Raw genomic sequence first — 20,547 nt, 5'->3', positions numbered from 1 at the left:
CAACGGCTGCTCATGTGGGGAACATTCATAGTTCCATCCTACATGTATGTCATTTTGTATTCAACGGCTGCTCATGTGGGGAACATCCATAGTTCCATCCTACATGTATGTCATTTTGTATTCAACGGCTGCTCATGTGGGGAACATTCATAGTTCCATCCTACATGTATGTCATTTTGTATTCAACGGCTGCTCATGTGGTGAACATCCATAGTTCCATACGTAAATCGCCTAAAATTTCATGGAACTTTTCACCAACTTACCGCCATGCTTCTACGAAATTTAGAACTAAAGGTGAATAGTTGCAGAAAAATCATATGATAAATTTATTTATTTGACTGGTGTACTCAATTACACTTATATTACAACTGCCAGCATTATGGTGGAAGGAAACGGGGCAGAGTCTCGGGGAAACCCACGACCATCTTTAGGTTGCTGGAATACGTATGATTGAAAAGGAAGCCAGCATGAGCTTGACTCATAAGGACTGTATTGGTGAGAGGCTGCTGGGTCATTGTGGTGCACTAGCACTAGGCCACATAAATTTTAACATGGTTTTTCCCAACCAAGTGGCAAGTTCCAGAAAATTATAGGTGATACAGTGCAGTCAATGCAAGGTGTCTGGGTATATGATGGTAGAAGAGCTGACACGTTGAACATAATAACTCCATTAGTTAACCCATTTAAACAACTAGTTGGCATTAATCAGTTCAATGTACTCATTAGTTGATTAGGGGAAAATATTAAAGTTGACGTCGTTGTCATGTGGTAGAGTGAGGTTAATTCATTGAAGAACCAGCCATTCACAATGAATATCTGAGAAGGGAGCTCATTGATCAACAAAAGGAATAACCTACATGTAGCCTTTACAAATGCCGAAAGGTGTCCCTTTTATTCCATTCAGGCATTTTTTATTCCATTTCTGTTCGATGTAGTTGTAGTGTTATGCTTAATGGTTATTAATGAAAATAATGACGTTATAAATTATCATAGCATTAGTATTCTTAAAAGTTTCAGGAATTAAAGTTGCGAAGGTGTATTACGGAAGCTTAGTGGATATAATTTTAGAGCACTTGTTTTCAGTGCAGACAGTGAGTTTATGAGCACGCCTCAGCTTAGTATATATACTTGGGGTTTAACGTCGTATACTCAACAATTTTTCAGTCATATGACGACGAGAAGTTATTTGGTACATGCACATATGCATTGTACTCTATCTTCTTGTGACAGGGCGAGTCCATGCCGCCAAAATTCTGCCGCTACTGAAGTATCATGCGAAAGACACCAGACAGAACTCGCCATCCAGTCACATATCATGGACACAGGGCCAACCATTCGTGTTTCCTTGCTCTATTCTCTCAATGATGAGCGCCAAGTAAGGCAGCAACAAGTACTATTTTTTAAAGCCTTAGGTATAACCCCGCCAGGGTTTAATCCCGAGTCACCAAGCTTCGAGGGTCTCTGCTAAGTGGAACGTCCATTAGAAAGACGAAACTGACGCCTGTTCTGACGAAGTATGGTGGTTTTTGTTATGGAAGTGACGTCAGTATTCTAACATTACGTTTATAGGAAACTTTCACGACAAAAGAACTTGGTCTTATATGCAGCGGGTTGAAGTATGCAGGTTGGTTAGAATTAAGGAGAACTGGCTAAGGTGACTGTACATATGAAGTTATAGCAAAAATGTCTAATTAATTCGACTTTCAATACATGTATTAATTTGTAAGCTAGAGAGGAGAATGGTGTATATGTGCTTATTATTCTGTGAAAGGACAAGTCTTGAATTACAAGTGTGGGTTAAGCCACGTTCACACGGTGCGATTTTTAGTAACGACTCGTTGAATATTAGACCAGCTTTGCAGAAACCGCGTTCATACGGTCGAACTATACAAATGGAACGTTTGACATGTTCCCGTTTGACAAGTATAATTCAACGAGTCAGTACTATTTATCACGTGCCTTCAAGTTATGATATTTGTTATCATTTATACTCATTTCATGTTCTTTTCCAAATACGTTGTAATGATGTATTGTTATGGAGTGTATTGAAGAAGCCAATAAATCAAATTGTTAAGCAGATATCCTCATTTTGTATTACAGCGTTGTTTGTGACACTGCAGGGAAAGTTGGATTTGGGTATACGGTTGCACGAGTCGATCAAGTGCTGTAGACTCGAGAACGAGACACTTGTCGATGTCTCAGTTTATCATGCATAATGAGGTTGCTGTAGTTCGACTTCATGATTGCGACAGACCCGTTGATGGTGATCACATGATGGGGACCGTCAGTCATCCAATGGCACAGAAATCGGTTGATAAGTTACCTCGTACTCTGAGTTTATGCCATACTTTGGCGTCAAATGGCGACTTCATTTGTCCTATCCCCCTTTCTTCTTTCGATGCACTCTATTTCAGGCCGTCGGTGTTTCCAGAAGCTCTTCATGGCAACATTCTCACACAAGCCCTAAAACCTGGGGAAGACTTTCAATCGCGTCGGCCTATAGTGTTTTCGGGAGAAGGGTAATAGCCGAGGGGTCAAGGGGCATGCATTTTAAACGTTTCAGGTAACGCGAAAGGTAGGTTCAGTAACATTCTGCGACAGAATTGTTGCAATAGCCGGTCGACGTTACCCTACCCGTACTGTGTGGTCTTACATTACATTCGCCTGAGACCACTTGTCTTCCATCATATGACCTGTTACACGAGGAAAAGTTCGCCAGCATTATACTTGCCAAAGGTTGGCTCTCCGATTTCCTCCACCTATGGTATATTGGTCACCAATTGGTCGCATATATCTTCAGAATGGCTGCTCCGCATGTGCATATGACGGCAGAGATCGCCTGCATGGTCGGCCAAAGGGATACTCCAATGTTTATCACACAAATTATGAACATGGCATGGTGAGTCGTCTCGTCCATGAAGAAAGCATAAATATATGTATACCATTCAGCTCGAAAACTGAATGATAAAAGCAGCTGTAAGCCGATTTACAGATTTGTCTTGCATGCATCCGCGTGGTTTTATACAACCAAACTTTACCTTACCCTTACACATATCATTCACCTTGTAATAGCCTCCCGATATTGCAAACGTGCATGCAGGTTTCTAACAATGTCTGATTGATTGATTGATTTATGTATATATTTGATGGGTGTTTTACGCCGGACTCAAGAATATTTCACTTATACGACAACGGCCAGTTTTATAGTGGCAGGAAACCGGAAGAGCCCAAAGGAAACCCACGAGACACAATCTCTGATTCGGCGACCACTATTAAGCATGAGACTTCTGCACTATGCGTACACGATTTTAGGAAAATCAAATAAACGTCAACACTGAAGTGTGTAAAATGCAAAATTTATTCAGAATTGAATGATTTCAGTACAAAAGTGGTAACATGAGTGACAATATACAAATATCAGGTGTGAGGTCTGTGTGGATTATATCACCGAGTATGTTTTTGGTCAAGAAAATAATGTAAAAGACACAGATCTGATCCTGTGTAGTGTGAGCAAAAGATGTCTCTTCAAAAGTATCATTAATATATCAGCAGGTGTAAAATATCATCTGTAATCAGCAATAATTTCCTCTTTAAAAAACTATATAGGTTATATAAATCTACTAGTATGATGTAAAAGTATAACCACGGGTTGAGCAAGCAATGGTTTTTACACCCGCAATAAATATCGAAATACATGTATTCTCTTTCACACACTCTGACCGAGATATGATTTTTGCAGACACCAGTTGTGCCCAAAGAATGGTGAAGCTTCACTCAAAAATTTAATCTGTTAATTAAACAGAAAATCTGTCTGAGTGATGTCACGATATATATTTTGTTATATATGTCATATTCAACATAGTTTCCTGAAAGTCTTATTCAAATAATTCTAGTATTACTCAAACAGCAGACTTTTTAAAATTAAATTTAACAGATTACTCTTTGGAGAGTTTTCTGACTAAAGTAATACGGGTCCAAGCTGTGTAGTCTATTCTTCGTTCGTGCATTTGTGATGACTTCATCGGGGGTAAACGTTACTTACTACTCGCGTGAAAAGGTCTTTCAGCAACCTACGGATGGTCGTGGGTTTCCCCCGGGCTCTGCCCAGTTTCCTCCCACCATAATGCTGGCCGCCGTCGTATAAGTGAAATATTCTTGAGTACGGCGTAAAACATCAATCAAATAAATAAATAAATAAATATTTACTACTCATGTGTTACAAGAGAACAAATGGGTAATCCAGCTAGGACCCGATTCCACGTAAGGCAGGAAAATGCATCCCATTAGCAACAACTTCCAGTTGTTATCTCTCTAGAACCTCTGGTATAACCGTCAATAGTTTGCGAATAAATATTCCCATTCTGATAGGCTAACTGATTTTACTTCACACCCCACTCGTGGATAAAGATTATATCACTTGGCAGATTACAGATTGTTCGCTGGGAGAAGTCAAAAGGTATCCACTGCGAGTTTCGTAAGCTTAAATGTCAAGGTCACAAAACTCGTACTCAGAGGGAATAATCGTACATGTTTAGATTCGCAAACTCATGAAAGAACAGCAGTTTAAATGAGTACATTCATGTAATAAATAATTGTTTCGTGGGCAGAAAGTTCGCTGATGTGACAGTCTAACAGGTTCAAGTATCAAACTTACCAAACCAACAGAAGACATCTTTTCAGGAATCGGTATAGAAATGGTCACTGTAGCTACACACTGTCTTGGCTGTGAGTGTTCCGCTTTGCTAGCCCAGATGCTTATCTCTGCATCAAAATCACCTTTGACCATAAAACCATCCTTGCGGGACAAGCTTAAAATGTATATCTGTATCCAGATAAAGGTACTCCACAGTCGGCATTTTTTAATCTTCAACAGGCGGTTAATCGACGGTTAACTCTGACATATGTGTTTAAACTATACACATATGGTTCCAGCATACTCACATACATTATAAAAAAGAATGCTTGTTTATAATGGCATTCACTGACATCACTAGCCGAACGCAGAAATCCGTCAGAACGTCACGTCCTTTTCGTTAACAGAGTTAACTTACAAATACGTGTTCAAGACCGATACCAGTCCCCTTCAGCCCGGTAGGATGAATTGTAAAATAACGGAAAATATTAGATTAATATCCTACCCACCTCCCCGCCCCCGGCCACTCCTTTACAATGCTTAGGGCAGCGTAGATGTTGATTATCCCAAAGGTAAATATCCATCCATATTTATTAAAATCCCCATTTCCGCTGACTTCTCATTTACAAAATGGCCGCCATCTACACGGCATGCATGCGCGGCCAGGCAACTGGATACGAAACGGCTGACCCGTAGTGGCCTCATTTATGGAGGTCACTCATGTCAAAGCAATAACATGTGCTCTAGTTTGGTTCCCTGATGCGCTATTTATTTGTACCATCTAGTCAAGGGGACTAAAACCATTTCGTAAGTTAGAAGTCAGAGGAGAGTTAGACTAAGTAAATATGGTTGCATATTTACCTTTGGAATGATCGACATCTCGGGATTTTAACAGTGAGGTGTCCTAGGACCGTAAGTATTGTTAAGCAGCGGCTGGATGGGCGGGGCAGGTTAGTAATCTACTACTTTCCTAAATTTTACAATTCATCCTACTGGGTTGAAGGGCACTGATCCATGACTACACGGGGCACTATACGAGCGTTGTCATCCAGGGCTACTATGTTCACAACGTCAGTAAATTTATGCCAAAAATTATTTCACAAGTGTTATGGGATATTTAATAAATTCTTGTCGCGGTATAGTTTTTGTGTAATGTCGTAAATGGGTGTGCCTTTCTCAATCACTTTCCCGACGAGTGATAAAACTGTTTCCGGTTCCTGTTTGCACATCGATGAGATTAACTTTCGTCTGCTAGGCAACATATACACACCAATGGCAGCCACCTTTTGTACAATCCATGGATGGTGATTGGCTAAAGTCTCCATATATACATCCCAGGCAACGTCCGACATTCTGTCGTCATCGGAACCTTTTTCGATCCTGCGCATGAATTCTAAGATGAATTCCAAAGCCCGGTGTAGGCGAAGTAGTGTGCGGGATCCCGATGCTATGTTTTTGGGACCCAGTGACTTTTTTAATGCCAGTTCGTTTTCAAATTCGTAATCAAGCATTCCCTGGATAGTTTTATAGTGACCACCTTCACTCGAAGACTGGTGAACTTCAATAATTCGTATTTTTCCTTCAAGGTCTTTCCCTACATATCCGAAAAGACGACCGGTCAATCTGAAGAACCTACAATAACAGAAAGAAACAATATCAGCTCATTATTAAATGATTGTCATTTGCAGGTAAAAAAAACCCTTAATTTCGTGTGGCAGACAAACGTCAATTCGAAGAAGAAAGGACCTTTCACAAATGAACATCTGAGAAGCTGGTCAGCCACTGTCAAGGACATCACGCGATTCTTTATTATATAGTTCCGGAGTTATTAAGAAATAACTACTATTTGTTTCTGCGTAATGCAAACATTTGGGTATACATTTTAACGCTTTAAAACTAGCCATACCTGCAGAGTTCATGATATGCCGACAGATACTGTGTAAGATCAAGGACATCGCCATCTTTGTGACAACTATCCAAGGCTTCGATGACGATATCAAGGTCAAAGTCGTGTTTGGATGAGTCAAACGCTGCCATTTTGGTCAGTGTTAAGGTCCGATCCGATTTGGGTCTTGGTCATTCATGAAGAATTCGACTCTTTGGTTTTTTTCTTCAAACGAAGCTCGGCAGCAAATCAGTATATCTCAGCAGTCGATTATCTCAACTATCCCTGTCCATACTTGAAATTGGCTTTCAACCAACAGTCGCTCGCACTACAACGAAAAAAATGATAATTTAATAAACGCAGTCAAATGTTAAGAAGAAAAACCAAATCAGATTTAAAGTGATCATCTCATGAAACCATAAAAAAATATATCTCATTGTACATGTATATGTAGCCTATATGTATATCAGACTGTACTTTCCATATTTTTACATTCATTCTTTAGAGTTTATACAAATCTACATCTCTTGTGTGTAATCATTTCACTTCTCATACTTGGCCTCGTCTGGACGATCGTTAATTCATGAACAGAGTGGATGGTTATAATAGCAATCTGTCAATAGCATTGTCACACGTGTCGAGGGTCCAAACGTGGACAATATGTGGATGTCTCTAGCTCTCATTTCGTGGAGCCTTCACTAAAAACAATAATATGATAAATTTAGTAGATATATTGTTGTCTCGGTGATGCTAGTCTGATTGTATTCTGTTATTATAACACAATATTGTCCTATTCAACATAATATCCTGTTAGTCTAATATAATCTTTATGTTGAATTGATACAATATACGTGCTAGATTTAATGAAATTATCTACTATAATAACAGAACACATTCTTCAGCATCACTCAAACAACAGACGTTCTGTTAATTTTAGTACACTATTTTTATCTGAGAGTTGGTGACTATGAGCGACTGACGACTACTACATATGTCCGCTTGTGCGGTATTAGGTTTGTTGAAGACCACTTGTATTTCACTAATATGGCGTGTGTATACGTATGGGTGGTTTTCAAACTTGTCAACGAATGGTGGCTTACCCATTCCAACGCATTCCGGTATTCTCTCTTCATACAACTGACCGACATAGTAAGAAGGGAGCATTTCTTGAACAGTGTGGCGTTAATCAAATAATCACACAAATAAATGTTATATATCACACGTTGATTTTTTCTTACGGGGTGATCTTGATCCTGATATAAATGTTATACATCACACGTTTATTTTCCTTAGGGGATGATCTTGATCTTGATATAAATGTTACACATCACACGTTTGTTTTCCTTAGGGGATGATCTTAATCTTGATGTAAATGTTATATATCACACGTTTATTTTCCTTAGGGGATGATCTTGATCTTGATTTAAATGTTATAAATCACAGGCTGATTTTCCTTAGGGGATGATCTTAATCTTGATATAAATGTCATATATCACACGTTTATTTTCCTTAGGGGATGATCTTGATCTTGATTTACATGTTATAAATCACAGGCTGATTTTCCTTAGGGGATGATCTTAATCTTGATATAAATGTTATATATCACACGTTTATTTTCCTTAGGGGATGATCTTGATTTCATAGATGGAAGTCAGTTTAGAATTAAGTCTCGACACAAGTTAACACTGATTAACAGTTAATAGTGTATTTAAATAAATATTCTTAACTTATTGACTTGAAAAAATAATTGAGCAAATAATTAATAAATAAGTATAAACTAATAAATAAGTATGAACTAAATCACTAATACTGGTAAACATGCACAAATTCTAGTACATACATGCAGTCGTGAAGTTACCGGCTTGACCGATCATTATCCGAACTCCATTAAGTGTGTATACACGGACGGCACTTCAGTATATGTGTACAGGCCTACTCTGTACGCATGTAGGCTATATGCCGCGAACGCTGCACGCACGTGGCTTGTGATCATGCCTCAGTGCACTGCTGACAAACGAAATACGTTATATACCCACAGTGGCCTGTGTATGTAAGCTGTTGGTATGCTGTCTGTATACATGTGGACAAGTGACTTAGGGACGCGGCATGGAAAGGCGCTAGGTTACTGTGCAGCGAGACCTTGATCCGGTCAACGAGAGGTCAATAACAGATTCTGATCAACCTGTGATATTGCGAGAGGTATAAATGCCTGATCTACGCGTACCTGCAGAGACGGCCCTCACAACCCCAAATCCGCACCTCCCCTACAATTCAGTATGTGCAACATGAACGTAAAGGACAGGCATGTGGCGCACACAGGTGCACCATGCTCTCGACAGGTGACTATGCGTGGCATGGCGGGCTCCCCACTTTTATCGTTAATTTATTTGATTGGAGTTCAACGTCTTGCTGAAGAATTTTTCACATGTGTATGACCTCGGTCAGGTATATGGGGGTTGTTAGGGGTGGGGAGGGGTGGGGGTGGGGGGGGGGGGGGGTGGGGGCGGACTGTGTTACGTAAATGTTGTACAATGTGTACACTATGAAAACAATGGCTCTCTCAAATATGGTTCACAAACGACGGTCTTTTTCCCGAGTAGGTCTAGTTGTGCCCAGCTCTCCGAATGGTGGAGAGCACATTACAATCTGCGCTGGCTGTAACATCCTCACAACTTGGCAGTGGCAATATAAAATACTCAAAAGAATCAACACACACGAAGGTTTCCGGCCTGAAAGCTGAGATCATGCATAACATATGTAAACCAGCAAGATTTACAAAAGTATGAAATATGACATACAGTGAAAAAGTAGAAATCGCTCGATATTTCATTCATTTCTACTTTTCCTACAGCCGACACATTTGTATATAACACACTTGAATTAACTCTCTCATATGTTTTCCTGTAGGAAACAGTACAACTTCACACCTAAAAGATGATACATATGCTTTGGAGTCAGACTAAAAGTTCATACCTGGTACCTACAAGATATGGCACATGTATTTCGGAGTCACACCAAAAGTAAATGTACGTGCAAGATGGTATTTAGGAGTCTGACTGAAGTCGATCGAGTCCAGTTAAACAGTGCCAATTAAACAGTGGAATCCAAATATGCGAGTCGGTCTTCAAACGGCTTAGTCAACGAGCTACGTCAGATGTGTAACCGACACCCCTCAAGTGTAAACGTATAAGTGTAAACCGTACTATACACAAGTGTATAGCCTATAAAGGAATGTGTACTGAAAAGAGCTGCGTCACGTTGAGTCAATCTGATGTCAGATATACAGGACCCAGCTACACAGTGTAGTAAAGCAGTTTGAGGTAAGGTAAATTCACACCCCATACATGCATGACTGATACGAACATCCTGGTGCAGGTATACTAAAGGTTTTGGGATATGCACTCGCAAAACTCAATTCTGGGCCTGGTCACAGGTGTACAAACATGAAGTGTTCAAATAGAATGTTGTATGTACACATTCAGTTGTACCAGTATATAGGCCATGCATCTAGGACGTCCCTCACTTAATATAGGCTATATGCATACCAGAAGGAAACATCCCTTGCACCATGAAGCCTACAATGTACTATTCGGTCGGTGCTGTCGCCCCCCACCCCCACCCTGCGTTAACAGCAGCCTAATCGCCAAAAATATACAAGCAATAAGAATTATCTGATTCTCAAACAAACGAATATTGTCACTGTTGTTTAAAAATGGCATGGCAAACGTAAGATATAATAAAGACTCACAAAATAAAAGTGAAAACAAAAATCCTTAGCAGAGCGTGGTTTCGATCCACGGACCTCTGGGTTATGGGCCCAGCACGCTTCCACTGCGCCACTCTGCTGGACGGTATTCATGTTGGAAAAATTTGGTCAAATCCTTGCGGTATTGCTTTTGTTTACTACTGACCATACTTTGTCACGTACAATTGTTATGCTTGCGTATGCTGTTAACTGAAGTACGCTGATAACATTTTCAAAGAAGAGGACCAAAGATATTACGCCACAGAGGAAATTATCGTACCTGGATCCGGCATTAAGCTTCGAATTCCAACTCTAGTGAATAAATGGAGTCCTGGAGTCCAAGTGTAGATTAGATCCATGCTTCATTTTTATGCGTACATGCGACTAATGAAGAAATTTGTGGGAAGTGGACAAATTTATTGAGTTAGGGCTTCGATGTTTTGGGTCATATTCCGTGTTCTTCCGCCGGAGTAGTCTCCCTTGAGACGGTTCTCTCACCGTATATTTCCCACGGCCTATGGATCTATGTAGGCCTAAAACTAGGAAGAGCAGTGGCTTTAAATTGGGATTTAAATAAATAAATAAAATAAATAATTAAATAAATAAAGTCGTAGAATCTGTCGTTATCAACGCTTTCAAAAATGTATAGAACCTGATTAATAAACAAACGACGTCATAGGCATACATGTATACGACCTCCCCCCCAAGTATGATGTCGTTTGTTTATTAACAAATGTTTCCTATGGTGTGTACAGATGTATCTTGGTAACCACTATGCATCCACAGCTGGTATAGTGACTGAATCATATACAAATCATAAAAAGGCCAGTTCCTCCCACCATCATTCTGGCCGCTGTCATATATATGTGAAATATTCTTGAGTACAGCGTAAATTACATTACAATCAGATAAAATAAATAAATATAAATGGCACCAAAAGTAGCCTAAAGGATAGTTTATTTATTTAAATAATTCATATATTACTTATGCTTAAGAAGTTTTTACTTACATATGACGGCGGCCAGATTTAGGGGTGGATAAAACTACGAGGGCTGGATTCGATCTTGTAATCTCATGAGCCAAGGGCTTTTTATTGGCATCGAGCCTGGACAAGATTTGACTGACGCAACTCTCTCCACCGACGAACTTCATTTCGGTGAGGCTGAAGGGAAATGGAGGATTATGCTGGAATTACTGTGTCTGTTTGTCCGTCCGTGTGTCTGTTGACATGTATACGACTTTGCCCACGCAACTCCTATAAAGTACAATGCCATTTTTGATAGTTTTCCCATGATAAGCGTATGCATAATTTCCATGCCGTTCATCATTATTTACAAAGCTTTCAAACTATGACAGTCTAAAATACCTTATGTTGTTAACATAGTTAAGAAGAAGGGCGTCCACAATAAAATGAGTTTAAAATGCACACTCAAAAAAAAAAAAAAAAATCTGTTAATTTTAAAATAAAGTCTGTTGTTTGAGTGATGCTAAAACGTATTGTATAACAAAATATTCCGTAATATTCAACACAGCATCTTTTCAGTCTAATAGAATCTTTATGTTAAATTAATAGAATACAAAGGATAGATTTTAGCATCACTTGGGCAACAGGTTTTCTTTTTAAATTAACACATTATTTTCTTGAGTGCAGCTTTAAACGCGATGGTGGGTACCAACTCCGTGTACTTCAGACGTATAGCTATAAAAATAAATTCTCCATCTCTAGTTTTACATGGGACTGAGTAAACCTGTTAGTCGTATATCCCGTATCGCTTGCTCGCTGAGCTTGATATCATTTCAAGATGCCAAAATATTTGTGAAAATGCCAGCTTTCACGAAAACCTTGGCAACACATGTCTTTTACGGTATATTTATCGGCAGTCTATATCCACACCTCATAAGCTGAGATATACCCTCTCGGCACGAGACCCAAATATAACGTTATTGTGTATATCAACACGTGGTTTACTTGAAGAGACTTCAGTTCCCCCGTACGTCTACGGCTGCAGCTGGCGTGGGGAGCTAACAGCGGCACTCAGTAGGATCGTGAGGAGGTTCGCCGTCTTCCCGTCGCGGTGAATAGGCCTACACGTTGTAACTTCACTCTAGGCCTACATACATGGCACCAGCTTCTCATACAGAGTCAACTTTGAACGCAAAGTCTGTACCGGTATTCCCCTCAGGGCGCGTAGCAGCCCCACGTGGCTGAATTCGGTGATGGTGCAACCATGGGCTTGGCGATTTTTGTGACAGAGTTTCTTCATTAAGCTCGTACCGTGTATAGGTCTATACTTTATTTAAATGCGTCTGCACTGAAATTATTTTCCAAGATGCCCTTTTTCCAGAGGAGGACATTTATTCTTGGATGCTTACTGTACTTTTGCTTAATAATTACGACTGTATCGTCCAAAAGTGTGCACCATCTTCACCCGAAGAAAGGACTGAAGAAAGTCGAACTTCCTCCCCATCCTCAAGTTGAGGATAGTCCTGATGTTGAGAACACGGAAGAGGAGGAAATGTGGCTGGAGGATTCGGTGAGGACAAACAGCTTTCATCGTTTGTAATCGATTTAATTCAGTTAAACAAAACTCAGAATTACTAGTATTAAATAAAAATGTGTAAACGTTTAAAGGCTCAAGTAATACGCATAACACTCTCTTACTGGCGGGTGAATCTGTGCACTATAAGCTTTATTGGGCATGGATTGCAATAAATAATAAGCTATTTAGTTATTGTGTAAATTAAATGATATTTGAATATATTTTATCGTGTGTCAGATAACAAAAGAAAGAAAATGAAACAAAAATCTCTAGGCACATTTCATTGTAGTATACAGTGGCCACTTGTTAATTGGTTTGGATCACGATTGACACCTGCTTTATATATAGGGTTGTGGGTTCAAATCCAGCATTTGCATGGATTTGTCTTCACTGTGACGTGAAAATATCGAGGATTTCAGCGTTGGGATTAATGAGATTTTTTGTCACCATATACTTCGGATCCTCTTAACACAGCTGGATTTATAGCATCACTCTCTCTCATAAAGGAGGCTGTTTTGTCCATCCCAATGGTCTCTATACCGTGTCAGTGAAAACTTCCCATGGATATAATCGGTGTTGTATTATTTTCCCATGCATGCTCTTTTCTTTGTATCATCTGTTACTTCTCAAGTCCTCAAAACGTCGAACAATACTTCTATATATATACCCTTTATTCATTTACACAGAGGCATATAGATGACAAACCAGTTTTGTGTGTCGTAAAAAGCAGGGCTAGTCTGGCTTTGAAGTAGCGTAATCTAGCGCATATCAGCACACTAGATCAGTCTAGACAGGGAAACAAATGTATGTTCAGCCCACAGGCGTACACAAGACTATACTCAACATTAGGGTTACACTATTACATCAGATATCCATACACCGTGCAGCATTTGAACAACACAGCAGCAGTCAAAGCTCTGTTTAAAACTAGAGCATATTTCCCCGCAAAATTCAAAACTGAAGGTTTCGTAAGAAAATACGTCCCATTTCTGAATGAATGAATGATTAGGGTCTGTGTGTTAAAGTCACCTTGGCAGTACTTTGCCCTGGTATGTATTACAGTATATTGTCAAAATTCATCCTAGATGTAATACTAAATAGACCCATACATTTTATTTGAGCTTACGCTACCACCAATAGCTGTTCATCATGCACATGGTGGTGGACCACTGTCGGCCCGAATAAAGTGATGTAGCGGGTCGTACGCTGTGATACAGCATCTGTTTCCCATTCCAGCACGGGAATTTGCCTTTTCTATAAAAGCTCTTTGTGAAGTTCAACCACAAAAGTGAAGCACGTTAAGTGACCGAACCATCTGGTTAGCGTCTGTGAAACGCTCGGTGTTCTACAGACTACATGACGACAATACAGCCCATTTATCAAGCTTGTATGAGGCTGGCATCACCGCTAGAACATATACATAGGTATATGTAGATGTAGTCATTGGCAGTTTATATCATGTATACCATAAATTTTGTTTAATATACCATATTTGTATGATGAGGTCAACAAATCAACTTACGTAACTATTCAGTTTTAAAAAAGAGTATAAAAATTGGCAAATGGTCACACTAAATTTTTCAGATGTAACGAATGGATGAAGACGCATCCTTTGATACTTATCAAACAACGTGTATATTCAGCGGATAATAACCGTGATTCGCTTTAGTTTCATCATTTTGCAGAAAAAACAGGTCTTGACATATACATATGCAAGTTTTCATCCCTTTCCTTATTGTGCCCGTATGTAGGGCTCAACTCGTTCGTTCTTCTCCCTTTACATTGAAAGATTTTGTTTCAACCTCCCTGTTCGAGTTTTATTCAACCTGTCACCGTCTGTTCTTCAAATGCATTTATTATGTTAATTGGTCAGACGTGTGACTTCCCGTGTGGCGAACTGGCGCAGTTTGTTGTTATATATGGAAGGGCAGACATACCACTAATCGTTGACAGATGAATCTTTTTTTACACGTATTAAATCTAGTCCGTTGAAATTAATTCATGCTCATGGACGTATTCCTTTGATATCGACAATCTGCAGGATCTGTTATTTAGCTTTTAATGCCATTTACTGTAGGCTCACAAATTTAACAAGTTCTGTACGTATAACAAATACTTTCCTTTCGTATTCCTACATGTTTCATGCCTGTCGTTTGTCACCAAACCTTCAGTTTTCTCTATACAAAAGCTATATACATGTGATATATTTATTTATTTATTTGTTTGATTGTGTTTCACGCCATAGACAAGAATATTTCACTTATACGACAACTCCCAGCATTATGGTGGGAGGAAACCAGACAGAGCCCGGGGGAAACCGACGACCACCCGCAGTTTGCTGCAAGGCCTTCCCACGTACGGCTTGGAGGAAACCAGCATGAGGAGATGTATGTACCACAAAACACTACATGCGAATGTGACCGTGTATATTTGAGCGACAGAAAAAAAATCGATTATTTATACCTGTCAGTTCTTGGCAAAGCGTTGCTTATCACTTTGGACCAGTTTGATCACCTGATATAGCATGCATTTTTTCAGCAGTGTTGTATATATGATTTAACCCATGTATGAGTATATAGCTACGTAGGCCTATAGAGTCAGGGCTAAAGTCTCATTTGTTGCGTATTCTTATAAACGACACATAAAAGTCTGTCTAGGAGACATGCTTCTGCTGTGTCGACCACTTGATGGTGTTAATTAATATTGGTCTATCAACCATTGTTGTGGGTTTCCCCCGGGCTCTACTCGCCCCTCTCCCCCCCCCCCCCCCCACTATATTGATGCCCGCCGGCGAATTAGTGAAATATTCTTTCACAACGGCGTAAAACAAATAAATAAATAAAATCCATCAACCACCTTTCTGTATGCTACTGGTTCAAGAAACGCATTTCTCATGTACATGTCAGTACCGTCACACGAAAGCACATCGTCGATTACATTTTTTTCGTCGTCGTATGACTGAAAAATTGTTATATACGACCTTAAAGCCCAAGCACTAACTCACTCGATCATATTTTACCGTGGAAATGCTGCTGCGGTACGTTAAGTAGCTACAGTCAATGATACAAAATTTATATACTTACTCAACTGAATTAAGTTTTATGCCATACATATACATGTATGCCGGGATGGTGCATTGATAATCTGTGGCGGTCAGGGTTTTTTTTTTTGTGAGGAAACTACTCACACGCTGCACACGCTGATTCTATGCTGTTCTATTCTGAGTGTTCCCCAGGAATTCCAGCGCTGCCTGTCCAGCAGGAGTTGGACACAAACATTTACCCTTCTTGGACTAAGGTCAACAGTCTCTAGCGGCAACGCTTTATGACGCTCGGCCATACCGCGACATTGCACGCTTACATGTTCCTTCCAACGGAACCATGTTGCGAAATACATTGGGAAACCTTTGATACCGCGCTACCACTTCCAGATACACTTTAAAGATTTCCGAGAATCTTATTATAGAGAGTTGTCTGCAATGTAGTCATTCCCCTGCAAATGTGCCTCGAAGAACAACTACAACTATGATCTTCACAATTCTTTTAAGATCAGGGGAACTATAAGCTGGCCTCATGCGCGTGTAATTTTACCCATGGGTGACCATCATCAGTGTATAGTGATCAAGTCTATGTCTCTTTCCTGAAAGAGTGACGTACAGCGTCGTAGTTTCGGCCTTTATAGTTTTCCGATATACATGTATAACCAATAATTATGTACATATAAAACTGCGCCTAGGAAAAGTGTCATACAATTTCATACGTGTTTTCTAGCAGCTCACCGTATACAGTATTTGTAACTGGGCAAAATACGGCTGGCCTAAAACTTCATCTTGACCCGTGCCAGACCCACATGAACTATATGGGCCCAATAAAGAGAACGAAATTCCGGAGTCTGAAGAACTGAGTTTGCCTTGAAGCCCACATTCATGTATAATGAATAGCAGATGAAGAAAAGCACAGTCTAAAGCTCGTAAATTGATGAGAAGGATAGGCTGGTGTTGATCAGCGGTCCACTGTACCATAACACAAAGTACATAACAAGGTTTAAACGCGTGCGCGGAATTTCGCTCAACGCTGTATCTGTCTATGACTTACCTCCACTTTGATGTTTCGAGCTAGACAGGTCTTACATCGCACAGCTAAGACTGTTGTATGTGTTCTTTATCTGATGATTGATTGTCTTTTTACATGATCCCAGGAACGATGTTGTACATATTATAGGCTCCAAAAGCAGTTTAAATTTATCTCATTACTGCCTAATTTGTGTTTTAGATACTGACTCAAGTACTATACACCGTTGAGATGTATTCGTTCATTGGTTTATATTGGAAGTTTTATTTAATTCTAGCCGTAGGGAATAACATGTGCCATAATAAAGGAATGCTACGTGTTTTCATAGTAAAATGTGAGATTCCTGTCTAAAATGTGATGATTGCAATCTACATCACAAGTTATTGATTCAAAAAGTAGCATGTTTCCATCAAATACCTTCACTCTAAGTATATTTGAAGTTTTACAATGAATATAACACTCTTGTTGGTAAATATGCATGTACAGAGCGTTCATACACCATGTGACGTAGTTGTATCTAATACCTCGTCACCAGGGGCTAGGGGATGTATAAGCAATGATGTTTATTTCATCAACATGTTGCTTTTGCGAACAGTTGCAATGAAAGCTCGACGGAGATGCCTGTATTCTAATCCGACCAGAGAATTATTCACGGATTACGAGTTTGAAATTTGAATTGTCTGGAATATCGATTGTTTTCCATGGATCATAAATGAAAACTCTGCTGCTCTCTTACATGTACGGCCGTAGCTTTATTTAAAATGTATACTTAATTTCTTACATATTTTTTTGAGAACTGGTGTTTTACATTGTTTTTGAAAAAGGATCTTAGTGTTATCAACTTCGGAACTCCCCTTTGTGAATTACGACTGGTATACCATGCTTAATTGAAGCTTAGATTCCATGTTTTCAACCATAACTACCAAAGTGAAGTCTTTATTTATCTTAACATCCTTAATTGTTAACACTCAACGCCCCTTACGATATCACAATTGCTTGTTATAGTAAATGGGCTCTCTCCATTAAAAGTGGAAATTAAATATATTGTTACTATCATATTAGATTTCCTAATCCGGAAAGAAAGAGAAAAGAAGAATAAGATTATACCTGGTCAGTGTTACGTACCTTCTAGGTCAAATCTACGTTTATACGTCATTTAACGCCTTTGGAAGCCGTATTCAGCACTCATGACTAGATACTGTATGCAGTCTATTTTTACAGAACCAGGCATGGTTGCTTTTCAGACCTTGTGCCAAATCCCGGATCATTATTTAGTGGATAACGAGATACACAGCTGTTCACATCAAGTGGTTAATTTTTTTATATTCAACTAGAAACACGTGTGTTAAAGGCATTTTTTCCTTGAATACACTACTTATTATGCTGGATAGCGCAAGGGAACCGTTAATATTTGTCTAAAAATATACTGTTGGCGAAAGATTAATTTTCTAAAGTTTGTGAAGGACATAACTTACACGGGTGAAACGTCTTGTGTTACCAGCTAGAAATTACATATTCACATAAAACCCTGCGGCTAAGGGTTTTAATTGACTACAGGTTTAAAAGATTATTTTAGCTTTTCCATCTCTATATAAGAACGTGTAACATATATAATTAGATTTAAGGCGTACAATCTATGTCAGGTTATCATTTAACACGCTGATCTAATTCGAATTTTACACCAGATTCAGGAATTCTGTATATGGGAAATGGACGGATCTTTGTTATATCATGTTGAACAGTTTGTCAAAAAGCCAGCAATGTAGCTCTAGATTATAATGATTTGTGGATTTGGTTTTCGGGAATTCAGCGCAAAATATTTATACATGTCTATAGATATTTGCAATGGAAATGCAGATTTGTATTCGTATCGTCATTGCCGAGGAAATCTTTCATTCACGAGGAAGATATACTGTGAAAGAAACCATCCATTACAAGCTTATGATGTCTGTTATACGTCATTTGAAATTATAGGCTTACTTGTATAACTATTAAATTAAGGAATTAATCTGAACTATGCCATTTATCCACAAATTGATACAAATACTTATATCATATATTTATATATATACGCGAATTTTCTTACAAAAACAAATATTCGATAAGAAAAAATATATATATACATATTGCTGCATTGGAGATCGAGCCTCCCTCTACTGGCGTGCAATAGAAGAATCTTATACTGTAGCTGGCTGGTATAAAACGTTTCTTCAGTAACATGTTATATGATTGGATAACATCAGACAGGCTAATAGGGAGAGAATGTATGTGTTGCCAAGAATGTGTATATGTCTACCAAGCCGTCAACGCCCGACTTTGGTTTCATTAATTTTGTAAATTTGTGTTTTACGATACTATCAGGGATTTGCTTCAAGCTGGAGCAGAGAAATTCCTTGTAATATAGTGTAGTGGACATGCTATCACTTCCAAGCCTCTCACCGTTTGTATATGAGTGTTCCTTCCAGACACATGTAATTTCCGAAAAGAAAAGCTCTTTCGCGTAAATAATATAGTTCGGGTTCAATCTGTGCATTCATGGAGAGGTTTGTTCCTGAGGTACTTTTCCGTCTTCCTCTGAATTTTTCGAACTCCTTGCTACATCATATACATGCAGACCGCATTGTGCGTAGTGACACGTACATCACGTCAATGCGTACGGTGGCTCCAGTTTGAACCTGAGTATAACTACTGATATGTCTGATTGTAAGAGTTCTTGGTTTAAAATGCCAGGGGAATACATTTCAAAGTTCACAGATAGAAGAGATAATAACGGCTCTATATTCTTCAACGAAACACAGCTGTTATACCTTAACGGATCACACCGCCAAAATGCCTTTTCGGGAAAATGGTATATACAGCGTTTTGGGAAAAGGGGAAAGGCATGCAGAACTTTAAATACAGCAGCTGTTGCTCTTAATTCAGAAAACAAGTACTTCCAATGTATTTTCGACCGTATCAACTTTTTTTCTGTAAAATTTTCTCGCCGGCCACTCAGACGCCAGACCGGTCCCAGCTACCAGGTCATTAGCGTATACTATAGAATAGATCACCTGCCACGGAATTCAGGCTTGACTATTATCACTCGGTACTTTTCGGCTATAATCGGAAATGGTCGGTTATAAACGGTATTCTTAAAGCCACATCTCTATACGTTATCACTTGTTTACAAATGTTTATGCGATATCTCAGAAAGACATCATCATACACCATAAGTGTTTCTCTAAGAGAAGACTGTTAAGTGTGGAAGGAAACGTGTGGCACAGAAAGCCGGAGAAGATTCTGTACAATTTAATCTCATTTTCAAATGCATTTACTCTCAAATCGTTGGTTTATAATTTCAGTTATATTCTCTAGATGAAACACTCATAAACTGGGTAAAAAAATCTTAAGTCAACTTATATGGCATGTTTCGTGATAAAACAGTGAAGTGTTGTTTTTGACACCTCAGTGTAGACAAGTCTGCGAAACAGAACATTAACAGCCGTCAAATAATATACAAATGTAACGAGACAATAAGGGCTGCAGATACAGTATGAATGGTAAAAGACGTTTGTGTCTTTTTGCCAACAAGGGATTCATATTCCAGTGATTAGCGTTCTTTGAATAGAGGCCGACCGACTGTTATTGATCGTATGAAAGTTGGCCTATGGATATCCGTAAGATGATACCGCCTA

At 39.1% G+C, this 20,547-nt stretch overlaps 2 protein-coding genes across 3 annotated transcripts in view; one reads left to right on the top strand and one right to left on the bottom strand.

Annotated features, from left to right (window-relative positions):
* Window positions 1–3,384: 3,384 nt before the first annotated feature.
* LOC135475339 (ceramide-1-phosphate transfer protein-like) lies at window positions 3,385–9,628 on the bottom strand. Of its 2 annotated transcripts, none has more exons than XM_064755194.1 (3): window positions 9,492–9,628; window positions 6,540–6,846; window positions 3,385–6,265 (listed from the first exon to the last, which is right to left on the bottom strand). In XM_064755194.1, exons 2-3 carry the CDS (start codon window positions 6,668–6,670, stop codon window positions 5,740–5,742), a joined length of 657 nt encoding a protein of 218 aa, XP_064611264.1. In that variant the 5' UTR covers window positions 6,671–6,846; window positions 9,492–9,628; the 3' UTR covers window positions 3,385–5,739. The 2 variants fall into 2 exon arrangements, with proteins under 2 accessions (XP_064611264.1, XP_064611265.1); XM_064755195.1 differs by lacking the exon at window positions 9,492–9,628 and adding an exon at window positions 8,359–8,440.
* A 2,596-nt stretch (window positions 9,629–12,224) lies between these two features.
* Window positions 12,225–20,547, top strand: part of LOC135475056 (uncharacterized) — a 28,572-nt gene continuing 20,249 nt past the window's right edge. The window contains exon 1 of the mRNA XM_064754796.1: window positions 12,225–12,797. Coding sequence (XP_064610866.1) covers window positions 12,594–12,797 — 204 coding nt within the window. The 5' untranslated portion in view covers window positions 12,225–12,593. The remainder of the gene's footprint in view (window positions 12,798–20,547) is intronic.

The sequence above is a fragment of the Liolophura sinensis genome, chromosome 9, assembly GCF_032854445.1.
Source record: "Liolophura sinensis isolate JHLJ2023 chromosome 9, CUHK_Ljap_v2, whole genome shotgun sequence".
Classification (NCBI taxonomy): Eukaryota; Metazoa; Mollusca; class Polyplacophora; order Chitonida; family Chitonidae; genus Liolophura; species Liolophura sinensis.
The sequence above is the reverse complement of the archived record's forward strand: the minus strand, read 5'-3'. Positions and strand labels throughout refer to the sequence as shown.